Source organism: Bombyx mandarina, chromosome 26, assembly GCF_030267445.1.
Source record: "Bombyx mandarina strain Sakado chromosome 26, ASM3026744v2".
In the NCBI taxonomy this organism is placed as follows: domain Eukaryota; kingdom Metazoa; phylum Arthropoda; class Insecta; order Lepidoptera; family Bombycidae; genus Bombyx; species Bombyx mandarina.
In genome coordinates, this window is record NC_143232.1 from 5,525,658 (window position 1) to 5,545,290 (window position 19,633).

The following is a 19,633-nucleotide window of genomic DNA, read 5'->3' on the forward strand; positions in this document are numbered from 1 at the left end:
TACTCAAGCTCCCTCATTTGGCAAACAATGAACAGAAGGGCCAGATAAATTAGTCTGCTCAGACTATAGAGCGACCCTTCGCAGTGACCGGCTCTTTCTTTCTTTTTTTTTTTTTTTTTTTTTTTTTCCCTCTTTCCTACGCTGATAGCCTTGAGAGGCTATTTCAGCTTCACCCTAACGTTTGTAGGGAGCTCGCGGGGCTCAACCGGAGAGTTGCTAACACTGACCCTAGCAAGAGCAGTGCTTCGCAGAATCTACCACCGGATCGGAAACGCGACCCACTGAGAAGATCCGGCGAGAAACTCAGTGGGCTTCGGCTCTTTCACTTACGAGTAGTTTTCCTTAATAACTAGTACCTTTACGGTTCAGTCGGTCTAGTTGCCGCGTCGAACGCTACTCAGTCGCACTCATATCACAGTTAGATTAAACCGTAAAAATATTTTTAATTGTACAATAGTGTACAGCTCGCTTAACTCGATGTAGACTAGTTCACCGTCGTGCAGGCTGTGATCCAAGCAACTATGGATGCCGGAAATAGATACTTTCGAATCTTTGATGAAGAATTTTCTTAATTATTATTATTTCATAAACCATCGAGATAGTATTTTGGTTATGCCTTGAAAAATATAGAGAATGTTTTTTAATTTTTTTTGTTGCTTAGATGTGTGGACGAACTCACAGCCCACCTGGTGTTAAGTGGTTACTGGATCCCATAAACATTTAATTAAACATTAAATGCGCCACCCACCTTGAGATTTCAGTTCTAAGGTCTCAGTATAGTTACAACGGCTGCCCCACCCTTCAAACCGAAACGCATTACTGCTTCACGGCAGAAATAGGCAGAGCGGTGGTACCTACCCGTGCGGCTCACAAGAGGTCCTACCACCAGAGATTTTGTAAATATTACCTAGTCAGTAATAAAATAAATACTGAAAATAATTTCTGTGGCGAAAGGGCTTAGCAGCATGGTCTGTTCGTAAGTTACAAATATCTGATTGATATTCGATTGTATTAGTGAATGCGAGCGATGCTGACGGTCCAGGTCGTGGAGAGGCGCGAGGTGCCCACGCTGGTCCGGCGGAGATGTGCAACTGTTGCATAACGACGTGTGACAGCAAAAGCTCGGCGGAGGCGCGCGCGCCTGCAGTCGGTCGCGAGCGCACGGCCACAGCACACGCCGCTCTCTGCTGTTCGCCGACTACACCGCCTACACCCACTACACCGACTACACCGTCTACTGAGTGTCCCGGGATGGGGTCGAGGAGCATCGCGCTGCTGCTGGCGCTCGGTGAGTTCGCAAGTGTCGCACATTGTACACAGCCTGCTGGCATCGCTACTGTCATCGTAAACATCGAGCTTCATGTGGGTTTTATTTGATGTCCTTTAATATGAAACGTGTCCATGGATTTTAGGAGTCTTACCGACTGCTCACTTCTCACCATCTTCATGTTGGTTCATAATATTATTATTTTTTTTTTTTTTTTTTCAAAACTTGCTCAATCTTTATTTTCGTACAGTTACATAATAATAATACAGATCTAATTTCGGTTCGATTTAAATACATTCAATAATATTGTATACAAACACACAAACAACAAGTTAGTAATAATTATAAAAATATATTAATAGTGTTTTATTGAGCCAGTAAAATAGCTTTAATAAAGCATTCGTAATAATGGACGACGTGAACCAATTAGAAACTTTCATCAATAAAAAACACAATAGAGTCGTTCACGCGGCGCTGTCTCTAGCTACTCTACAGCTGGTCGGTCGCTTGTTTCAAAGAACGTCGTTGTAATCCGTGATGGTTAACTGCAACTCTACAGTTGGTTACTGTAAAGTGCGTGTGTGCCCGCTCCAGCAGGGACGGCGTCGCCTGCAGAAACCGTACGAGCGTGTGTTGAGGAACACTCCCCGAGCATAGGAGCATGTTAATTTGTTTTAGTGCAACACGATAAGCTATCCAAAACAGATTATAGTAAAATCATATTTTAGAACCAGCAGTCAGCTTGATGTCGGTTCTCCATGCGGACGGCAACCTCTCGATCATGATCTGATTAATGAAAAGTAATGAAGTGACGTGACTTTAGTCGAGGTCCTCGGACGGGCAGTACGGATTATCTGACGTTGGATTTGATTTGCAGTATGTACGTCTAATGAAGCGAGGGTGGTGCGTGCGCTGCGCGGAGAGAACTGGCCCTCGACTGTTTCGTAAATGTTGTGTTGACCGCCTGACCATGGCTTCGTATTATCCTATTATTTTTTGTTCGTAAAACGTGATTTAGTTTTTGACCGCGAACCGACTGGATGAGTTTTCGAAATATCACGAATTAACCAAAATAAAGTTGATATGATCGACTGTTGATGCTGCTTTTTAAAATGATTGTTCTCAATTAGTTCAGCGGCAGAAGGTTCTCGTGAAGAGTGTATTAAAGCCTACGCGAATCGATGTCACGGCCCGTCCGCTACATATCAGTACTCTGATTAATTTGAGAATTCGTTCGCAAGTCAGATGATGCAAACATTTTAGTGGAAACTATTCTTAATAGCGCCTTACCGTTCAATGTAGCTGTATATTTGTACCTTTATGTTGGTTTTCTAACAAAATATGTGTCTATAATGGAAGAATAATTCATTGTTCATCTTGCTTTTCCATTGCGAAAGACGTTCGTCGGCATATTGGATACACGCTCGTACTAAGTATAACATTATGAACAAAAGTGAATAATTCCCGCAGGATCGAACCCCGACATGCGATACTCGCGGTGTAGGTGTCGGCGGACTGGTTCGGTCCTGTGGTTCATGGACAACAAGCACGACGAGTTACACTAGGGGCAAGGTGTTGGCGCCAGCGCGGGCGCGGAATGTAGGCGCCGCGGTCCTCGACTGTGGTACAAGTAACAAACAACCATTGTGTTTGTTTGCGTTGAGTAGCCGCGGTGAGGTTAGCGGCCTTAGACGACATGTCGCAGTTAACTATATTTTTGGTTAATAATACCTACCTTACTATTTACCTATTGTTATTTTTGTTAAAGTAACAGCTTATACCTTTAAATACATTTACATACATAATACATTCATCATCAAAACCCTTTAACGTAATGTCCAAGTTTAATTGTGGTGGCCTACAATTGAATAACTGTATTTCAAGTATATTCAATTTTACATTCAATATATTTAATAAAGCTAAACTGAATTACAATACTCAAAGGTTGTTTAAACAGTAAAGACAAGTAGAATCGGTTGTTTGTAATGAACATTACAAACTTAGACATCATTTTATTGCAATAATTTATCCGCTCCCTTATAAATCAGTAAGTTGTAAATTTGCCAATAGTTGGTAAGCACAGCAAACCGTCCGGAGCCACATGCGATGACACAATCAACTTAAACAAATTAAAGAAGCTGCACATCGACTGCGTTCTCATGACATTAAAGAAGAATTTCGATCTTCGCTTCAACATTAATCATGTTATTGTTTTCTATAGAAGACAAAATAACATTTTTACTCGTATAAATTGATTTCCTTCATGGAAACTAATGCAGTCAAACAGTAGTTACAAGTGTGTAAAAACATCATTTATGTACACGTGGATTTTTAGTTAATCGATTTATCGACTCGACATTTTGACATCGACATTTTTATAAATATCAATCAAAGTATGCACCCATGGTATCGAGGCATCTCTGCCAGTGCAGGCGTGATTTTTCAATCCAAGTTAAGCCAATTGTGGCGAACAGGAGCCAACAAACTCTTCAAAAAGAATTTTGTCTTGCCTTTCGGGTTATGACTTTTTATGCCTTCCCAAAAGTTGGGAGCCGTTAGTGAGGTATTGCTACCGCGACCGAACTTGTAGCACGTGCTTAATCGCATTTTTATCGTGTCCATATTGATGAAGAAGATACAAATGTAGTGAAAACAATAGACTAATAATTAAAGAAAAAAAGAATTTAGAATGTATAGCCATATAACGAAACATAACTTACGTTTGAAATAACTAGTACTATAAGACGGCAACTTGTTCAATCTATCATAAATGGAGAAAGCTGTATGTATGTATTTGGTATTAAATAAGGCAAACGTGAGAGATCAGTTACAAAAATACATATCAATTGGTGGTTTATCGGATAAGTAGCTTTTCCCTCCGGGAATTGGCAGTGTTTCATTAATTCTAAATTTAACACGGCTGATATCGAGAGTCACCTATACGTACTCGTAGTAGAATCCAGCATCCAGGTTGTGCGAGTGACGTCTGCGCCCCGGCGTCCACTCACGACTAGGTGCGCCTTGAGCCCGTTCATACCTATATAAAATGAGAGAAGCGTTTTTTTGACTTGAAGAATCCAATGTGGGTCGAACGCGGTGAGCATTGCACAGACGAGCGCGAGTATGTAGCGTTAGCTCACGGCCTGGTTGTCGCCGCAGTCACGCCACTCTTTGTACCTGTTCAATTTGTGTGTCAGATTAGCGAGATTATACTCGTAATGTACCCATCCGAGAGATTTGATCTCATTCCAACTTTCATGTGGTTTCGTAAATGTTTTGTTACGGGCTCGCGGCCGGAACGTACATATGTACATACATACTCGTGTGCTGTGTACGCGCGTCATATTCACTTGGGTTCCCATGTGCTGACGGCACGGGCAGCGGTGGAATAGTCACACGATTTAACTTGACTATTCTCCTGGCTGACAAAAGGCGTCATGAATAATTCGCAGTACAGTAATTGGGAACGATATCTTAAGTCAAATAATTTGATTTGCACAGTTTACGAAACGTGCGCACCGCGCCGGTCATCTCTCTCTGCGAGCTGCGGCCGCGGGCGACTGGGAGACCAGCCTTGACTTGCTCGTTCCACTCGACTCAAAGGTCAAGCCATTACAGTGGACCATCACTTGTGGTTCGGTTGGATATAATCTATCTACTGTTCTTATGTAACAGAAGCGACCGTGCATTCGACATATTTACAAATGTAATTGTGAAATAGTGACTGGACTTTTTTGTCCAAATATCGAAGATTATCAAATTATTTGTCTGATTGTTTGTTTGGTTGTTTATCTTTAGTTCCAAGATCGTCTTCATTTATTTTACAAACGATCGATACTAATGAAATTGTTACGATAAGGAGCACGATATCTAATGTATACTAGGAACTGCCTATTTCTGCCGTGAAGCAGTAATGCGTTTCGGCTTGAAGGGTAGGGCAGCCGTTGTAACTATACTTGAGACCTTAGAACTTATATCTCAAGATGGGTGGCGCATTTACGTTGTAGATGTCTATGGGCTCCAGTAACCACTTAACACCAGGTGGGCTGTGAGCTCGTCCACCCATTTAAGCAATAAAAAAATAATAAAAAAAACTGCTCTAAACTGTACGTACGGGGATGGAAGCCGCATACGATAATATCAATAAATGATGCTTGTTGCACACCAAACAGGGGCATAGGTGTAGGGTATGAGATGGGACTCGATTTCAAAGGCATTCTTCCTACTTAAGTTGTATTTAACGCGAGTAGACTATTTCTCGAATCAAGTTGATGATTTAAACTACACAGTACGGTGAGTGCGGGCCGCTGTCGCCCCTAGTGCCCCTAGTGCGTCGTTAGCGCTGGGAGGCGAGGCCGCCCTGAGCGCGCGCAGACGTCGCTCCAGCTCGCAGATTCATTGTCATCAACCTTCTCTTCGTCTTGGTCTTACAATACAATCTATTGACTTTTAACTGATAGTTGAAGCAATTATTGGTTGATTAAATTATGTACTTTTACATCTTTGGAATGGCGTCCGCCACAGAGAGTTCAGTATCCGAAAATCATTAATTCATACTATTATACAAAAGTAGAGAGTTGTTTTCAGTAATGAAGTTGATAGGCATTGAACTATAAAAATTATTATTAAAAAACCTCTAAAATTCAGTGTCACAATCAGGTCTCAATTTTCATAGCCCTTATCTCTCGGGCATACCCTCGTACAGTTTCACGCGTATGTGGCATGCGGTACACACTACTCCACTCAATATGGAACAAAACGCGTCCTCTCGTGCCGCGGACAGCTGTCGGATTAGCATTTCATGACATTTGATGAGTTCGGTTCGTGCCAAAAAATTATATTATGAATGCTGATACATTCCGGCATATATAACTAGTCTGGCCATAAATACTGTTACATAAAAACTTTTCTTTTTTTCAACTTTTTAATTATTTTGAATTTGGAACACGTATATTTTATTATTTTTAATACTTTTTTAGATTTTGCGCCATTTCACATATTTTTTCGTGTTCATTATCAAAAATCCAATATGGAATACGGTGTTAAAGAAAATAGGATTACAGTGATCACCTTGCATAAAGTGGAGATCGGGGCGGCCGCGTGCTGTTAGAACTACAAAGGCTGTTAATGCTGTTAAGCCCCATTAAGAAGCAAAAAATCTTATCGCGAGAAATGAAGATTCCCGCTATGACTCTGTCGCGTATTATAAAACAAGACGATAAAAGTCGATATAAATGGACATGCCCTAAATTAGTAATTACAATTAAAGAGAGTGGATAGATCAAAACGCCTTCTGTCGCGATACGCAGGTGAAAGACGATTGAAGAAAACTACAATAAGCAAAATGATAAAGTGTACGCTTACAGTTCTAAAGAAGCTGCTCAAGTGGTCGGAAAGGTACAACGTGGTCATCATCCTGCGTCAGTGAAACTACATTTTTTGAAAAAGGAATTGAAACAGGAGTGAAAACTTCAACCAAAGTGTATCAAGTCTTGGATCATGTTATGAAACTTCTCAGCAATACACTTTTTAAAAATATATCGTGGACTTTCCAGAAGGACTCTGCACCTGGTCATAAGGCACGAACTACCCAAGCCTGGCTTGAAACCAACGTTTCGGACTTTATAAGAGTTGAAGACTGGCCTTCATTTAGCCCAGACCTCAACCCTTTAGACTTCAAATTATGGTCAGTTTTAGAGGACATGGCCTACTCAAGACGACGGTGACACTGAGTCTCTTAAGAAATCTATGGAGCAAAGATAAGGCATATGCGAGTTGTGTAAAGTGTCACCTTGTTACGAAGACAGAGCTGCCTCGATTAGCAGTGCACGGTCTAGTACCGGCCGAGGATAAGCTATTTGAAAGTCGTGCTTTAAAGCGGCTTATAAGCAGTGCTTAAAACGAGCTTTTTGTAACAGATTGAAACAGATCACACACCGTCTGTCTTAGTGCACGTCTGACTCAGAATCTGCAGTGTTACGAGGGATCGGTGCTCTCCCGTTAGCCGCTACTTTATAACATAATGTATTAATGGGAAATTTTGAAAATGACTACTTATACAAGTATGTTTTCATTATAAACCAGTAGCAGGTAGCGTTGAGTGACGCGCGGGGTCGCTCGACCGGCGGCGACGCGGCGACTCAGCACTTACTGCCTGCCACTGCTCCAATAAGAAAACAGTGAACAACTATTAGTTGTGAAAGTTTTGCGGTTTCACTTTTAATGCTCCAAGAAAACGTTCAATGAGAGAAACTTTGAACTGCTGCGTGCTGGTCTGTACAAGAACATAAGCTACAGCAGCTCGTACTTGTGTGCCCACCCCGCACACTCACAGGAGTCACAGAGCGCGGGGCCGGACCTCTAGCACAACCCACATATTATTAGAAATTGAATTGCTCATAACATTACAAAGTATTTACTAACCCGGTTGAGCTTAAACTCGTTTCATTCCTAATAAAAAATAATAATAAACGAAACATAATCGTTTGAATAAAAAACATAAAGAACAATAAGTACTGTGATGAGAGGGCGGCGGCTGTGAACTGTGACCTTATGGTCGCGTCGCTCGGCGCCGCGGCCTGCCGTGCTGATGTTGCTATACATATTATATTAGCGTTTTAGTGTTGTTAGTTGCGCGGGACCTGTGCGCCGACGTGTCTGGAACCGCAGCCAGTACTTCATTAGCTGATCTCGCGATATTTAACCTGTTGTTTATCTGGCGACCTTAACCCAGTATCGCTCCCGTGAGCGGAGACCGATGCATCGATACATACTGTACTGTACTGTACTGCACGCACACTAAGGTACATACAGTACATATTTGCACGAGGATCATTTTGAAATTATACGTTCGATCGATCTTAGTTGATTTCAGACGATATTTACCAAAATAATCATAATTATCTGAATAAATATTGTTGAACTAGCTGACCCGCCAGACTTTGTAGTGCCTTAATCGATAAATAAAATACCTAAACTTTTGTATAAAATAAACTTAAACAAACAAAAGGAATCCGTCCGACGGAGAACACATCAAAGGAAAAAAAATATTGTTATTTTTATTTAATTCCGAGCATTTTCATATTTATCTACCTTTTAAACTTTCTCTGGACTTCCACAAATAATTCAAGACCAAAATTAGCCAAATTGGTCCAGCCGTTCTCGAGTTTTAGCGAGATTAACGAACAGCAATTCATTTTTATATATATAGATAAGAACAATGTTGTGGATATTTTGTTTACGTGTAGTGCGTATCAGCGTATCAGGAGCGCATAGCTGGGAGTCAGTGGGTCAGAAGACAACGGTACTCGCAGCGGTGCTCCCCCCCCCGGCGACCGCGCGCCTCGCCCCACCCCCGCTGCCGCCCTCCTGCTGTCTTTGAACCCGCTACGGCATTTCCTTTTGAGAAAACATTCTTAAACAATTTAGATAAAGGAAGTATTTCTCGAAAAACAAAAGCGAGCCAAAAGCATTATTCAAGTTTTTTTAATCACAAGTTTTGAATAATTTGTTGTTGGAATATAATTTAAATGACATGTTATTTTTTCACTCTTTGAAATACATAGTTTAAATGTACCCATTGTGAAGTATTAACGTGTTATTATATGTATATTCTGTTTGTCACGGCCGAGCGGGGCGGGGGGGCAGGGGGGCAGGGGGCGGTCACACCGGCCGCAGATACAGAAACATTTAATCATTTAGCTCAACCGAAAGCCAACTCTCGCACAGGTGACATAAGATGTAGAAGTAATAATGAATCACGTGTTACAGTAATGATGTTAGTAACATAATGTAAAGCTGCGTTCACACGGGATGGTTTACACGGACCGAGTGTGGGAACTCCCCTCACGCTGCACAATCATTCGGAGGGCAACGTACTACGTTGTGTAACACGTTTACTTATTGTTCTATGTATATTTGATCCGTGATATACTCGTAATAAGAGTTTGCACTAGAAACTACCACGGAAATGTAGTGCGCAATGTAACTGTTTTATGAAAGTGCATGTGGCTCCCTACCACTGTATGATGGGCGCCTCTCATATATCAACTAATAGATTATCTAACCATGCTGATACCAAATTTTCCTAGATCAACCGTATGCAGAGCTGATAAATGATTGCATTGCAAAGTAGCGCATAGCGTGTATAGCGCATATTTCAGGTGTATAGTGGTGTTGGTGCCTTTAGGCATTCTAAGCGCGGCGGCGCCACTGACCGTTCTCAGGATCGACATGCAACGTAGCCTGCTGAGTTTATCATCGGATCTGTTCCGATCCGTTAGTAGATTCAGCGAAGTACGGTCCTTGCTCGGGCTAGTGTCAGGGAATTCTCTGCGGCCACGCACACGCTTGGCGAAGCCAGCATAATTCCTCGTGTTTAATAGCAGCAAACAGTTAAAAAACATGTTGTTATTACAATTTATCATTAAAACATAATAGCGCACTTTCTAAAGTCAAGTCGGTTAATCCTAGAGAATTTAAAAAACGTGTTTGTACATGAGAAGCAAAGATTGTGGTCGGTCATGGCGAGTAACGCGCCGAGTGTGTCGCAGCCCCGCTCCGCCCCGCTGCCCCGCGCCGCACACCAGGTGAAAGTGTGTGACGTCATCGTGTGAACGCGTCCTTACTGATCAATGACGACTTTTACTTTGATACACAACCTTAGTAGGATGATCACGGAATGATCGGCAGGCAGCCTGCCGAGAGAGCATTGTACGTGTCAGCTATTCAGTGAATGTAATTAGAGGTTTGTTAAATAAAAGTGCAGCGAGTGTCTAGTACAGAGTACATCACGATTAGAGTAGGTACATACGTACGTATTTGTAGTGAACGTGTCGTATTCGTTCGTGTAGTAGGAACTCAGGGCTAGACGCTCTAAATGTTCTATGTCCTTTAAAGAGATAAAGGACAAATTAACCCCGCCAGTCTTCATTAGCTAAATGACGATTACAAATATAGAGGAAAGAGGAATCACATCCAAGCCATGCGCAGAAAGCCGAGGTTGGTTCGGATTGCACTGAAGCAGTAGTGCGGTAGTCGAAGTATGTCGGATAAGACGTCCGACGTACTGCTCTTTCGTTCTTCAGACTCGTAATGGATCAAGACATTTTTAATTGTAAATGGTTCGAGAGATCATGCTAGAAAATCCCCCCTTAAAGTCTCGTGAAACTACACAATACCGCTGACACTGTGCCACTGTGTACAGCAGTAGTGTTGGTGTCGTAGAGATGTCGTGTGTCCACACGATTACTGAACATGAGAGTCCGGATTGTTTACTTTTCTAGTAGCCGCCGACTGTAATTACGCAGAGTCCGTGCTCAATAGCAGTTTGATGTATTGTAATTACACAGACGTGGTCGCGGACGTCGCGTGGGAGGATTCGTTTAAAAAACGCGTTGATGTCTATTGTACCACGTTAATGTCTGTTGTACAATGAGTTTTTACACTCACATATATATAATATATTATATGTACATATATGTTTCATTTATTCATATTACTTCATTTGTACTATTAACATTATTTTACTATTTTTCCAACAGACTGTGACAGTATATTGTCAATAAACAGATGATTGATTATCGGCCTCCGTCGATTTGACAACGCTTTGATCTCTGGCTATTAATTTTACTGTGACTAGCACCGGTAGAAACACCTATTTGCCTAATGGGTAAGACGTCCAGTGTCGATGACTTCCACGATCAATGAATATAACATCGTTGAGCTGCTCCATCAGTGGCGGGAGGTCCGGTCTGCTCACAGCAAGCAATCACATGTTTCGGTTTGAAGGGGTCGTCCTGGCGCGTGTCTCACAGCACTAGTGCAATATACGTTACATTAGAGTTAATGGGAACAGCAGGTGTACAGGAGCGCGCGTAGCTGGACAGGAGATGCGCCGCCTGCCGTTGTCGATGAAGTTCATCACATGTATATTGGCACGTCGAGATCATCGCACTACATACGAGTATAACAGTTTCTTCACAAGAATGTTACTTTCGATATTCATGTTTAGGATTTACTATTGATAGATTGATAGCTTGTAACGTTACTTGAGACCTTAGAACTTATATTTTTAATTTTTTTATTGCTTAGATGGACTTAGGTGGACGAGCTCACAGCCCACCTGGTGTTAAGTGGTTACTGTAGTCCATAGACATTTAGAACGTAAATGCGCCACCCACCTTGAGATATAAGTTCTAAGGTCTCAAGTATAGTTACAACGGCTGCCCCACCCTTCAAACCGAAACGCATTACTGCTTAGCGGCAGAAATAGGCAGGGCGGTGGTACCTACCCGTGCGGACTCACAAGAGGTCTTACCACCAGTAAAAAGGTGGGCTGTGAGCTCGTCCACATGACAAAGCAATAAAAAAAAAGGTTTTTTCATAAATCAAAAAGTTCTTACAATGATCGTATGTCTCTTTCGGTTCCTCTGGCGCGCCGGGGCCCGGGATGTGCTCTATCGATACTTCCTCTCCGCGGCCCTAGCTCAATGTCGCATTTTTGAACGTAGCAGTGGCTTTAAATTCACTAGCAGGCGCCCGAGTAGACTATCTCCGTTAATAATTGTTCGTCATTCCAACAACGATCATTACAGAGCTCGTTTGAAATTATAATAAAGAATATGAAATTTTAATGAATAGTATTAACGGCTCACAAGGCTCGCGTGTGGCAGGCGACGCGGTTTGAAGGTTTGGGCAGTCGTTGTAACTATACTGAGATCTTAGGACCACCTGCAGAACTGATTATATTTCTAAAACAGATCCACACGAATTAACAGTTGCCTGGTCAACATTAAGTGCCTTTTTTCTGGCAGAAGGTCGATCCTCATACATGAAGTTTCCGCGCCTAGAGGGCGCTTGCGGTATGTGAGTCTTGATGATCCGCAGATATTAGGAGCGGACCGCGGGCCTAAGAATGTCTTAGGGCCCTACCCACCAAACAACCCCTTTTACACTCTATCATCCGATATCTGATCTCCGACGGCAGAACTCGGGCAGAGTTGGATTAGGGTGTGAACCTACAGCGCAAGAACACCGCAAAGTATGTTCATTGTGGGATCTCTCCGAACTGTACCCACGGAGGCTGTGCACGTTGTGGTTACCAGATAATACACGTGACACAATACGGGTCTCGAGAGTGTTTAGAAAAAAGGGTTTTCTCTCAAAAATAATACTCTGAACGTTCAAAAATACCTAACGAGCCATAAAACATAAAACAATAAAAGACTAAAGAGAAAAATTGGAGAAAGGTCATGAATAAAATGTAATTAACAAGCGCGGGTTCATTCTAGCGTCTCATCAATACGGCCGCATTCAAATAAACTCCGTCAAGGGAATCAAATGAAAAAGCTCTCGACTAAGCCTCGTATTTACAGATGAAGCTACGGTCCTATAGACGACTCCGCAGAATGAATGTTGAGTTGCGGTGAGCATTACTGAGACTTTGTTACTCACATTCATGGACGGACAAGACGGGCGGGGTCTCGGTGATAGCGATTATATTATAAATGCGTTTATTGTGTTTCGCATCGGATCATCAGCCTGGTCTCTCCGAACCCACATCGCTGAGTCCGGTCTTGGGCTCTCCTCGTCCATCTTTTGCCAGCCACCGCGTGAAGATTATCGCACCACTTAACTGGGTGGCGTCCCATTATACGTTTGCCGCTGAGTGCTCTCCACTCGAGAACCTGTTTGCTCTAGCGAACGTCGCTTATACGGCTTATACATACATATATCCAGGCCACTACCACTTCAGGTTGCCGACTCTCTGAAATTTATAATGAGTCGATGTCTTTAGTTATCAGTCAAATTATATGCTTCAGAGAAGTTCCAATGTTGGTTCATACCGCGATTCGTTAAAAAAATGTTTTTACTTTTAATTAATACATTTTACATTTGAAGCTATTTTTCCATCTTCTGTAAGTTGTGATACCGGAATCTTTGGTTTTGCTTCCACAATGTGTGTCAACGATAGATGTTGCACTAATTACTTGTTGAAATAACTATTCGCACTATAAGCAGCTTGTGCAGATACAATTAATATAATTTCTCACTTTTCACAGTTTTATGGGATTAGATTGGATGGAAATCTCTATTATTTATAGTGAAGAGAGAGGTTGGGGGACTGTTATAATTTGGTTACGTATGGTAAGATCATATTATTAAATCCTGTAAACTGGCATCACGCCCCGCGCGTGGAACAGTTCAGTCGCTGCAGAGATAATTACGTGCAGGTAGATTGCTGAGGTCACATCTGTGTTGCGCGGCTGTCTCACCCTCAGCGACGCATTCGACGGGGGGTGTTTGTTCCTTGGTTCTGGTCGAACATATGTGACTAGCGACACGACTGTGGACGATACGAACGTATACTGATGAAGATACGGCACGTCTAGTTTATTTCAGTTATTTTCATAGTGTTATGTCCTATGGCATTTTGCTATGGGGCAATGCTGCCGATGTCGAAACGATTTTCATCCTGCAGAAGAGGGCTATTCGTGCTATTTATAATATGCACCCGAGGGAATCCTTGAGGGACAAGTTTAAGGAAATCAAAATTCTAACTTTAGCGTCCCAATACATTTTTGAAAATTTATTGTACGTGCGTAAAAACATTGTAGAATTCCCCAGAGTCTGCGATTTGCATAATGTGAACACTAGGAACAAACATAGGCTTGCGTTGCCGGCGGCTCGAATTAAGAAAATAAGCAACTCTTTCAGGGGGCTGGGTGTACAGCTTTTCAACAAGATCCCACAAAACGTTCAACTACTACCTGTTCATAGATTTAAGAAAACTGTCAAGGAACGTTTGTGCAACAAGGCATATTATAAAGTTAAGGATTTTTTACTAGATGGCACCACGTGGGAATGAGGCGTTCGCTCCTGGCCTTTTCATTTTTCATTATTATTATTATTTATTTGAATTGTATTTTTTTGACTTGTTTTTTTGTATACTGTAAATATGTTTTCTTGCTTAAAAAAAAAAGAAAATAGTTGAGAAAATACAAAAAAAAAAAAAAGGCCGCTGAGTTTGTTTCGCCGGTTCTTCTCAGGACTGTGGCTTTTTTTGGAACCGGTGGTAGAGTTAACATTTTCTTTTACATTTTGACATTCAACAAGTGTGTTTTTGATGACATCCAAGTTGAAATAAATGATTTTGAATTTGAATTTGAATTTGATATTATTCATAAAACGGAGATATTACATCGGTAGCGCTCTTGTAGATCTCCGCTGTAGTTTTTATCAATAAGTCGCTAATGAGAGTTATGACACAAGCAGTTCGTAGAAAGTGCGTTGCGGATCACGTCCGAGCGAGAGAGTGAAGTTTCTAGGGGGGCTGCATATCAGATCCGCCAGGGTTGCCACATAATTTGATTAAGATTATGTATTTTAGCAGATTCGTTGTCTCGCAACTAACTAATAATGGTATTATTACTATTAACCTCATCAGATTTATAATGACATTGCAATAAGACTGTCTCTGCGCATTGTATATCTGAGCAAACGACGCAAGGGAGCATCTGAACTAACGTAATTATATAGCAGTTCATTTGCACCACGAACAGTGTCGACCTCATAGCTACTCCACTATGCTGCTATGGAATAAATACTTTATTAGTTATTACATACGTTGTGGTCTAATTGTCTTCGAAAGACAGAGCGTAGCGATAGATGGTACAGGTGCAGATGTAAGTTTACAGGTCTTCAGTATCTTTCAGCTGGAGATTGAATTACAAACTACGACCTAATTTACTAGTTTATTAGCTTACATAGGTAGAGCAGCTCACACAGCTCTGTTGATAGATAGTTACTGGTGCCCGTGTACATCACGACGTCAATGCCGTTGTCAAGCTTGAGGTATGAGTACAACAATGACTCTTCTCCTCGAAGCTGGGACGTATTCGTAGTTAATTTGTTACCAGCTCAGTACTAGCCCTAGAGCACATGGCATCTCTAGAGAACATTCACCTTACAACGAGCTGTCAGATGCTTACGGCAGAGTTATGTGGAACGCACACATCACATTCCACAATGTGCTACGGAAATCAATCTTAACTCTTACACGTAAGGCGCACGTACATCTCGGATCAAAGAGATTGTGCAAGGCAAAAGAGTCTTTACTATAAACGCAAAAAGTGTATTACTATTGTTAATGCTCTTTGTTGGTTTTTGTGCAGCTCACTGAGGCCTGTACCACTTTCACTGAGTGCTCGTTGAAGCAGTTAGCGGTGGCATTGTTTGAAATTACAAGTCACATTGATAAACTTACAAGTAACAGTTCCGCCTTCACCCAGCATTATCCTGCGACCTCACAGGGTCCTCGGACAACAGTGAGACGTGTGTCCAACAGTCGACGTCTTGCGGCTCATAAATATGTCATCATCGTTTAAAAGTTGTATTCTGTACTTTAATATGTGTTCCTGTATCGCTCTGACCACTCTATGTTTGTGGTCTGTTATAAGAAAACTCGTCATTATACATATTGAAAACTATTAAAAATATTTGATTGTTCGTTAATCAATATTGCGTTGCACTTGGAGAGGGAGAGCTATCCTCTTGATTGTTTTGTCTACCAAATACGCATATTTCATTAGATTTGAGTTGAGCTCTTAGCAGCGGGTAGCGGTTTAGCTGTCAGCAGTGTCGGTGTCCATGTGTGTGTGTCCGATACAAAACTAGAGAATTAACTGCAACATGTTCTCGTTCTCGTTCTCCTGCGATAATATGTACTAGTGGTCCCCCGGTAGTCGAAATTCGACTATAATTAATTGAAATTATGCTTTATACACTATTATGATTCTATTGTCAAAGACTATTTATTATACTTCTATAATCACAGATTTCGCCAAAACTACACTTTAGACAAATATTAATAAAGACAAACAATATTTAATCTATTCTCAATTTGACCACAGCCTTTAAACAATAAGAAAAGTTTGACAATAAACAAATAGCATGCATGCGTGTGTGTGTCAAATACATGGTAGTGTGTGTAATGTTTTTTTTATTGATTTTATGTATTGTTTGTGCATAATTAAAAAAATATTAATATTCTGCACTACTTTTCTGTATTTTCTATGTGTGGGAAATTTTATACTCCTCCGTCGGCACAGTTTTCGTAAAAAGGGTACAAAGTTTTTGCTTCACGTATTAATATATAGATTCTTAACATATCGGACACAATATTATAAACAACATGAAGCTCTTATTTACACACAGCGCGTCCGATCGTGTAGTGCCGCTCGTCGCACCGTCACTAGCTTAGCACTCGCTTTGTACTAGATGCTGCCCGACACGCACGACACGCACGACACGCACGACACGCACGACACGCACGACACGCACGACACGACACGACGTCGCCGCATCACATGCCGTCCGACACGAATGACATTCCTGATGTTCATAAACAGTACTTTATTATCATTTTCAAATTATTTAAATTCAATTATCATTCACTAAATTATAGTAAAAATAATAGTAATCACACGTACTAGTTACTAACTGTGAGCAAGCGCGATCACACTCGACCCACACTAGGGAACAGACAGACTAACTCACAACACACAAACATCAAGTTGTACTGTTTGCAGTTGTTAGGTTTCGTTCGGTGTCTAATTCAGTTTAATGTCCACTCGACACATCCACGTTACCAAATATCGAGTTGTCGTACCAGACTTTAGCACAGATGCCAGGGATTTAATACATTAATTGAATAATCAACAGGATGTTTCTAATATCTTATACATAGTTTGGCATTGTTTAAAAAAACGACACTGAAATAAATGTAACTAAAATAATGTCTCTAGTTATCAGCTTGTGACTGATTTCTACATGATAAAGCTAGGATCGGAAGAAGAATTCGTGGGAGGATTGATTTCCTCGTAGAACAGATCACCACGGGCAAATTGTGTGACATGATGTAACACACAAACATACACACATACACGCACACACACACGCACATACATACACACACACAGGGAGCCATGACGAACATTATAAATAATATTTGAATAACATAAATGTGTAAATTCCTCAGGTATTGCTGGTGGCTTCGCTCAAGCACGGTACTATGGCAAGGACCTGGGTCCGCTGTCACAGCTCCACCACGGAGTGCGGGGCAGGGTGTACGCCGTGGACTCCAAAACTCTGTTCATCCAAGATTTCCACTACGATGGAGAGGGACCTGGTGAGCTACTATAATTATATACTTCTCTTTAAGTTATTACACAATACACACGTACGTACATATGTACATATGTATGGTATCCTGCGATGTATGGTGCGCTCGATGGAGTGGCCGAGCACCTCCGCGCATGTTCGTCGTTCAAGGGGACGCAGGTTTGAGTTTTGATTTGTTTTTTTTTGCTGAATGTCATGTGATAGTAACGGGCAGTACGTACTAGTGCAGGGATGTAGTCAAGGGCTGGAATTAAATGAGTTTCTAAAGTCCTAACGAGTGTATCCCCGCTTAGTTTCCCCGCTCATTTTTTTACAATACTTTAAACAAGTTGAGTCGAGTCGTTTTTGAAATCCCAGAGGGATATCTCCAGTATCACGCTATATAAAATGATACAGTGATTTGTAAAAAAATATTTTTTTATGTCTTTACTTGAAATATATCACGAACAATCCTGACTTAAAGAGGAATTTCAGCAAATGGTGTGATATTGTGTATCTAGCAAGGATCTCGGCGTTGTCACCCCTGACGCTCCGCAATTGAACTGGGTAGTCCAGAGGAGCTCATATTGCAATCTTCTGTGATTCACATTATAAATTTATCTATTTACAATTCCTTAAGTCAAATATTAACAACGCGCGGAACTCCAAAGAGTATTTAATTTAAATGAGCATCTTCGAACAAGCATAATTTCCATTTATCCATTCGAGATACTCAAGTAAATGAGTGAACGTGTCAGTATTTGGTCCAGTAATGTGTTGAAGTTGTTAGAGTGAGTGTCAGCGGCCGGCGGGCCACGTGATGACATCGCGAGAAGCATCGCGGGCGACGTCGTGACGCCGTTTGCACTTACCAGGGGTGAACTTGCGACGGCTCCGCATAGTGTCGCGCCCTGACCCACACGAACATCGCGGCGGCCCCCGGCCAGACAAAAAAGCTCTGTACTTGCGATGCGATTGGTGGTAATTGCTAAATATGTGACTATGTAACTAGTGGTGGTGCAAGTGACTCTACTAACGTTTTATATTTGTCCCGAATTATGAATAGTATTGAACTTGGTTGGAACGATCTTCTTTGGATTATATAACATAAGCTAGATACATAGAGCGTAGCTTTCGAATTGGGACTTTGTGTTACGAAAACCATTTAATAAAAGTTAGCGATTTCAAATTATTAGTCAATCTGAAACTTTATAAGCAAATGACACGGGCCCTCAATTTTTAAAACACGAGTACTACCCCCGCCCAATGTAATCATGTTCAGTGAGGTGTACAAAAAGTTTCCGTTCGTCGCGTCGCGTCGTATTATGAGCTGTAATACTCGTAATTGTATCAGTAAAGTTCTGTAATGTGTTACAGCAGTAAGTACCGCGGCGGTCGCGCCCACGGTCCCTCGCTACAGTACCACCACCACACTGTTGCAATTATTTCGTACATCACTAATATATACATATATTTACTATTACTATGTACATAGCTAGAACTGAGGTCATATTGAAAATCTAGTTAAATATGCAAGCAATCAATTTTGTTTGTACGAGTCTGTGCGGATGATGCGTTAGTGATTAGAGGCTGTGGTCGATGTCATACTATTGAGATTTCGACCTCATGTCTCAAGGTTGGTGAACATATACCTTCTAATGTATATGGGTTCGATAACATGCAATAAATATATAGTAGCGATTGGAATACATTTTTATTAGCGATAAGAACGAATAATCTATTGTTACTTGGATTAAAAAAAAAAATCATGTATACTAAAGTATCTTAAGCTCAGTACAAGCTTAACGGAGCGTTTAGCTTAAGCTCAGCTTACTAAATAAGCTGTAACATGAAAAACTTGTGTCAGCAGCCCCAAGTTCCACTTAGTTAAGTGTTTAATGGCCGCGCTTACCTTAACTTAAATTTGTATTTTTTTTCGGACGGTCGCAGCTGTCGGACACGACAGTCCAGTTCGATGGGGGGTCCCAGACTTCACATGTACTATGTTTGTCTTTTGTATATTGTTAATGACACTGGCAATCGTAGTATTGTAGTTACCTTGCCCTCTGCCAGCGTTCAGCAATGGAGGTGTACGAGTGACCGCACTCGCGATAGTTCTGCTCGTTTGTGTGGCTTGTGTGGAGTGCGTACGTCCGGGGGCAGGAGAGCTCTCTTAACATTGGTTTTGCACTTCCCAAAAACGTT

At 41.4% G+C, this 19,633-nt stretch overlaps 1 protein-coding gene across 1 annotated transcript in view; it reads left to right on the forward strand.

The window, feature by feature from the left end:
- Positions 1 to 1,020: 1,020 nt before the first annotated feature.
- Skeletor (DM13 and DOMON_DOH domain-containing protein skeletor) overlaps positions 1,021 to 19,633 on the forward strand; it is a 58,967-nt gene continuing 40,354 nt past the window's right edge. The window contains exons 1-2 of the mRNA XM_089738880.1: positions 1,021 to 1,288; positions 17,307 to 17,456. Of these exons, the coding sequence (XP_089595006.1) occupies positions 1,084 to 1,288; positions 17,307 to 17,456 (355 nt within the window). The 5' untranslated portion in view covers positions 1,021 to 1,083. The remainder of the gene's footprint in view (positions 1,289 to 17,306; positions 17,457 to 19,633) is intronic.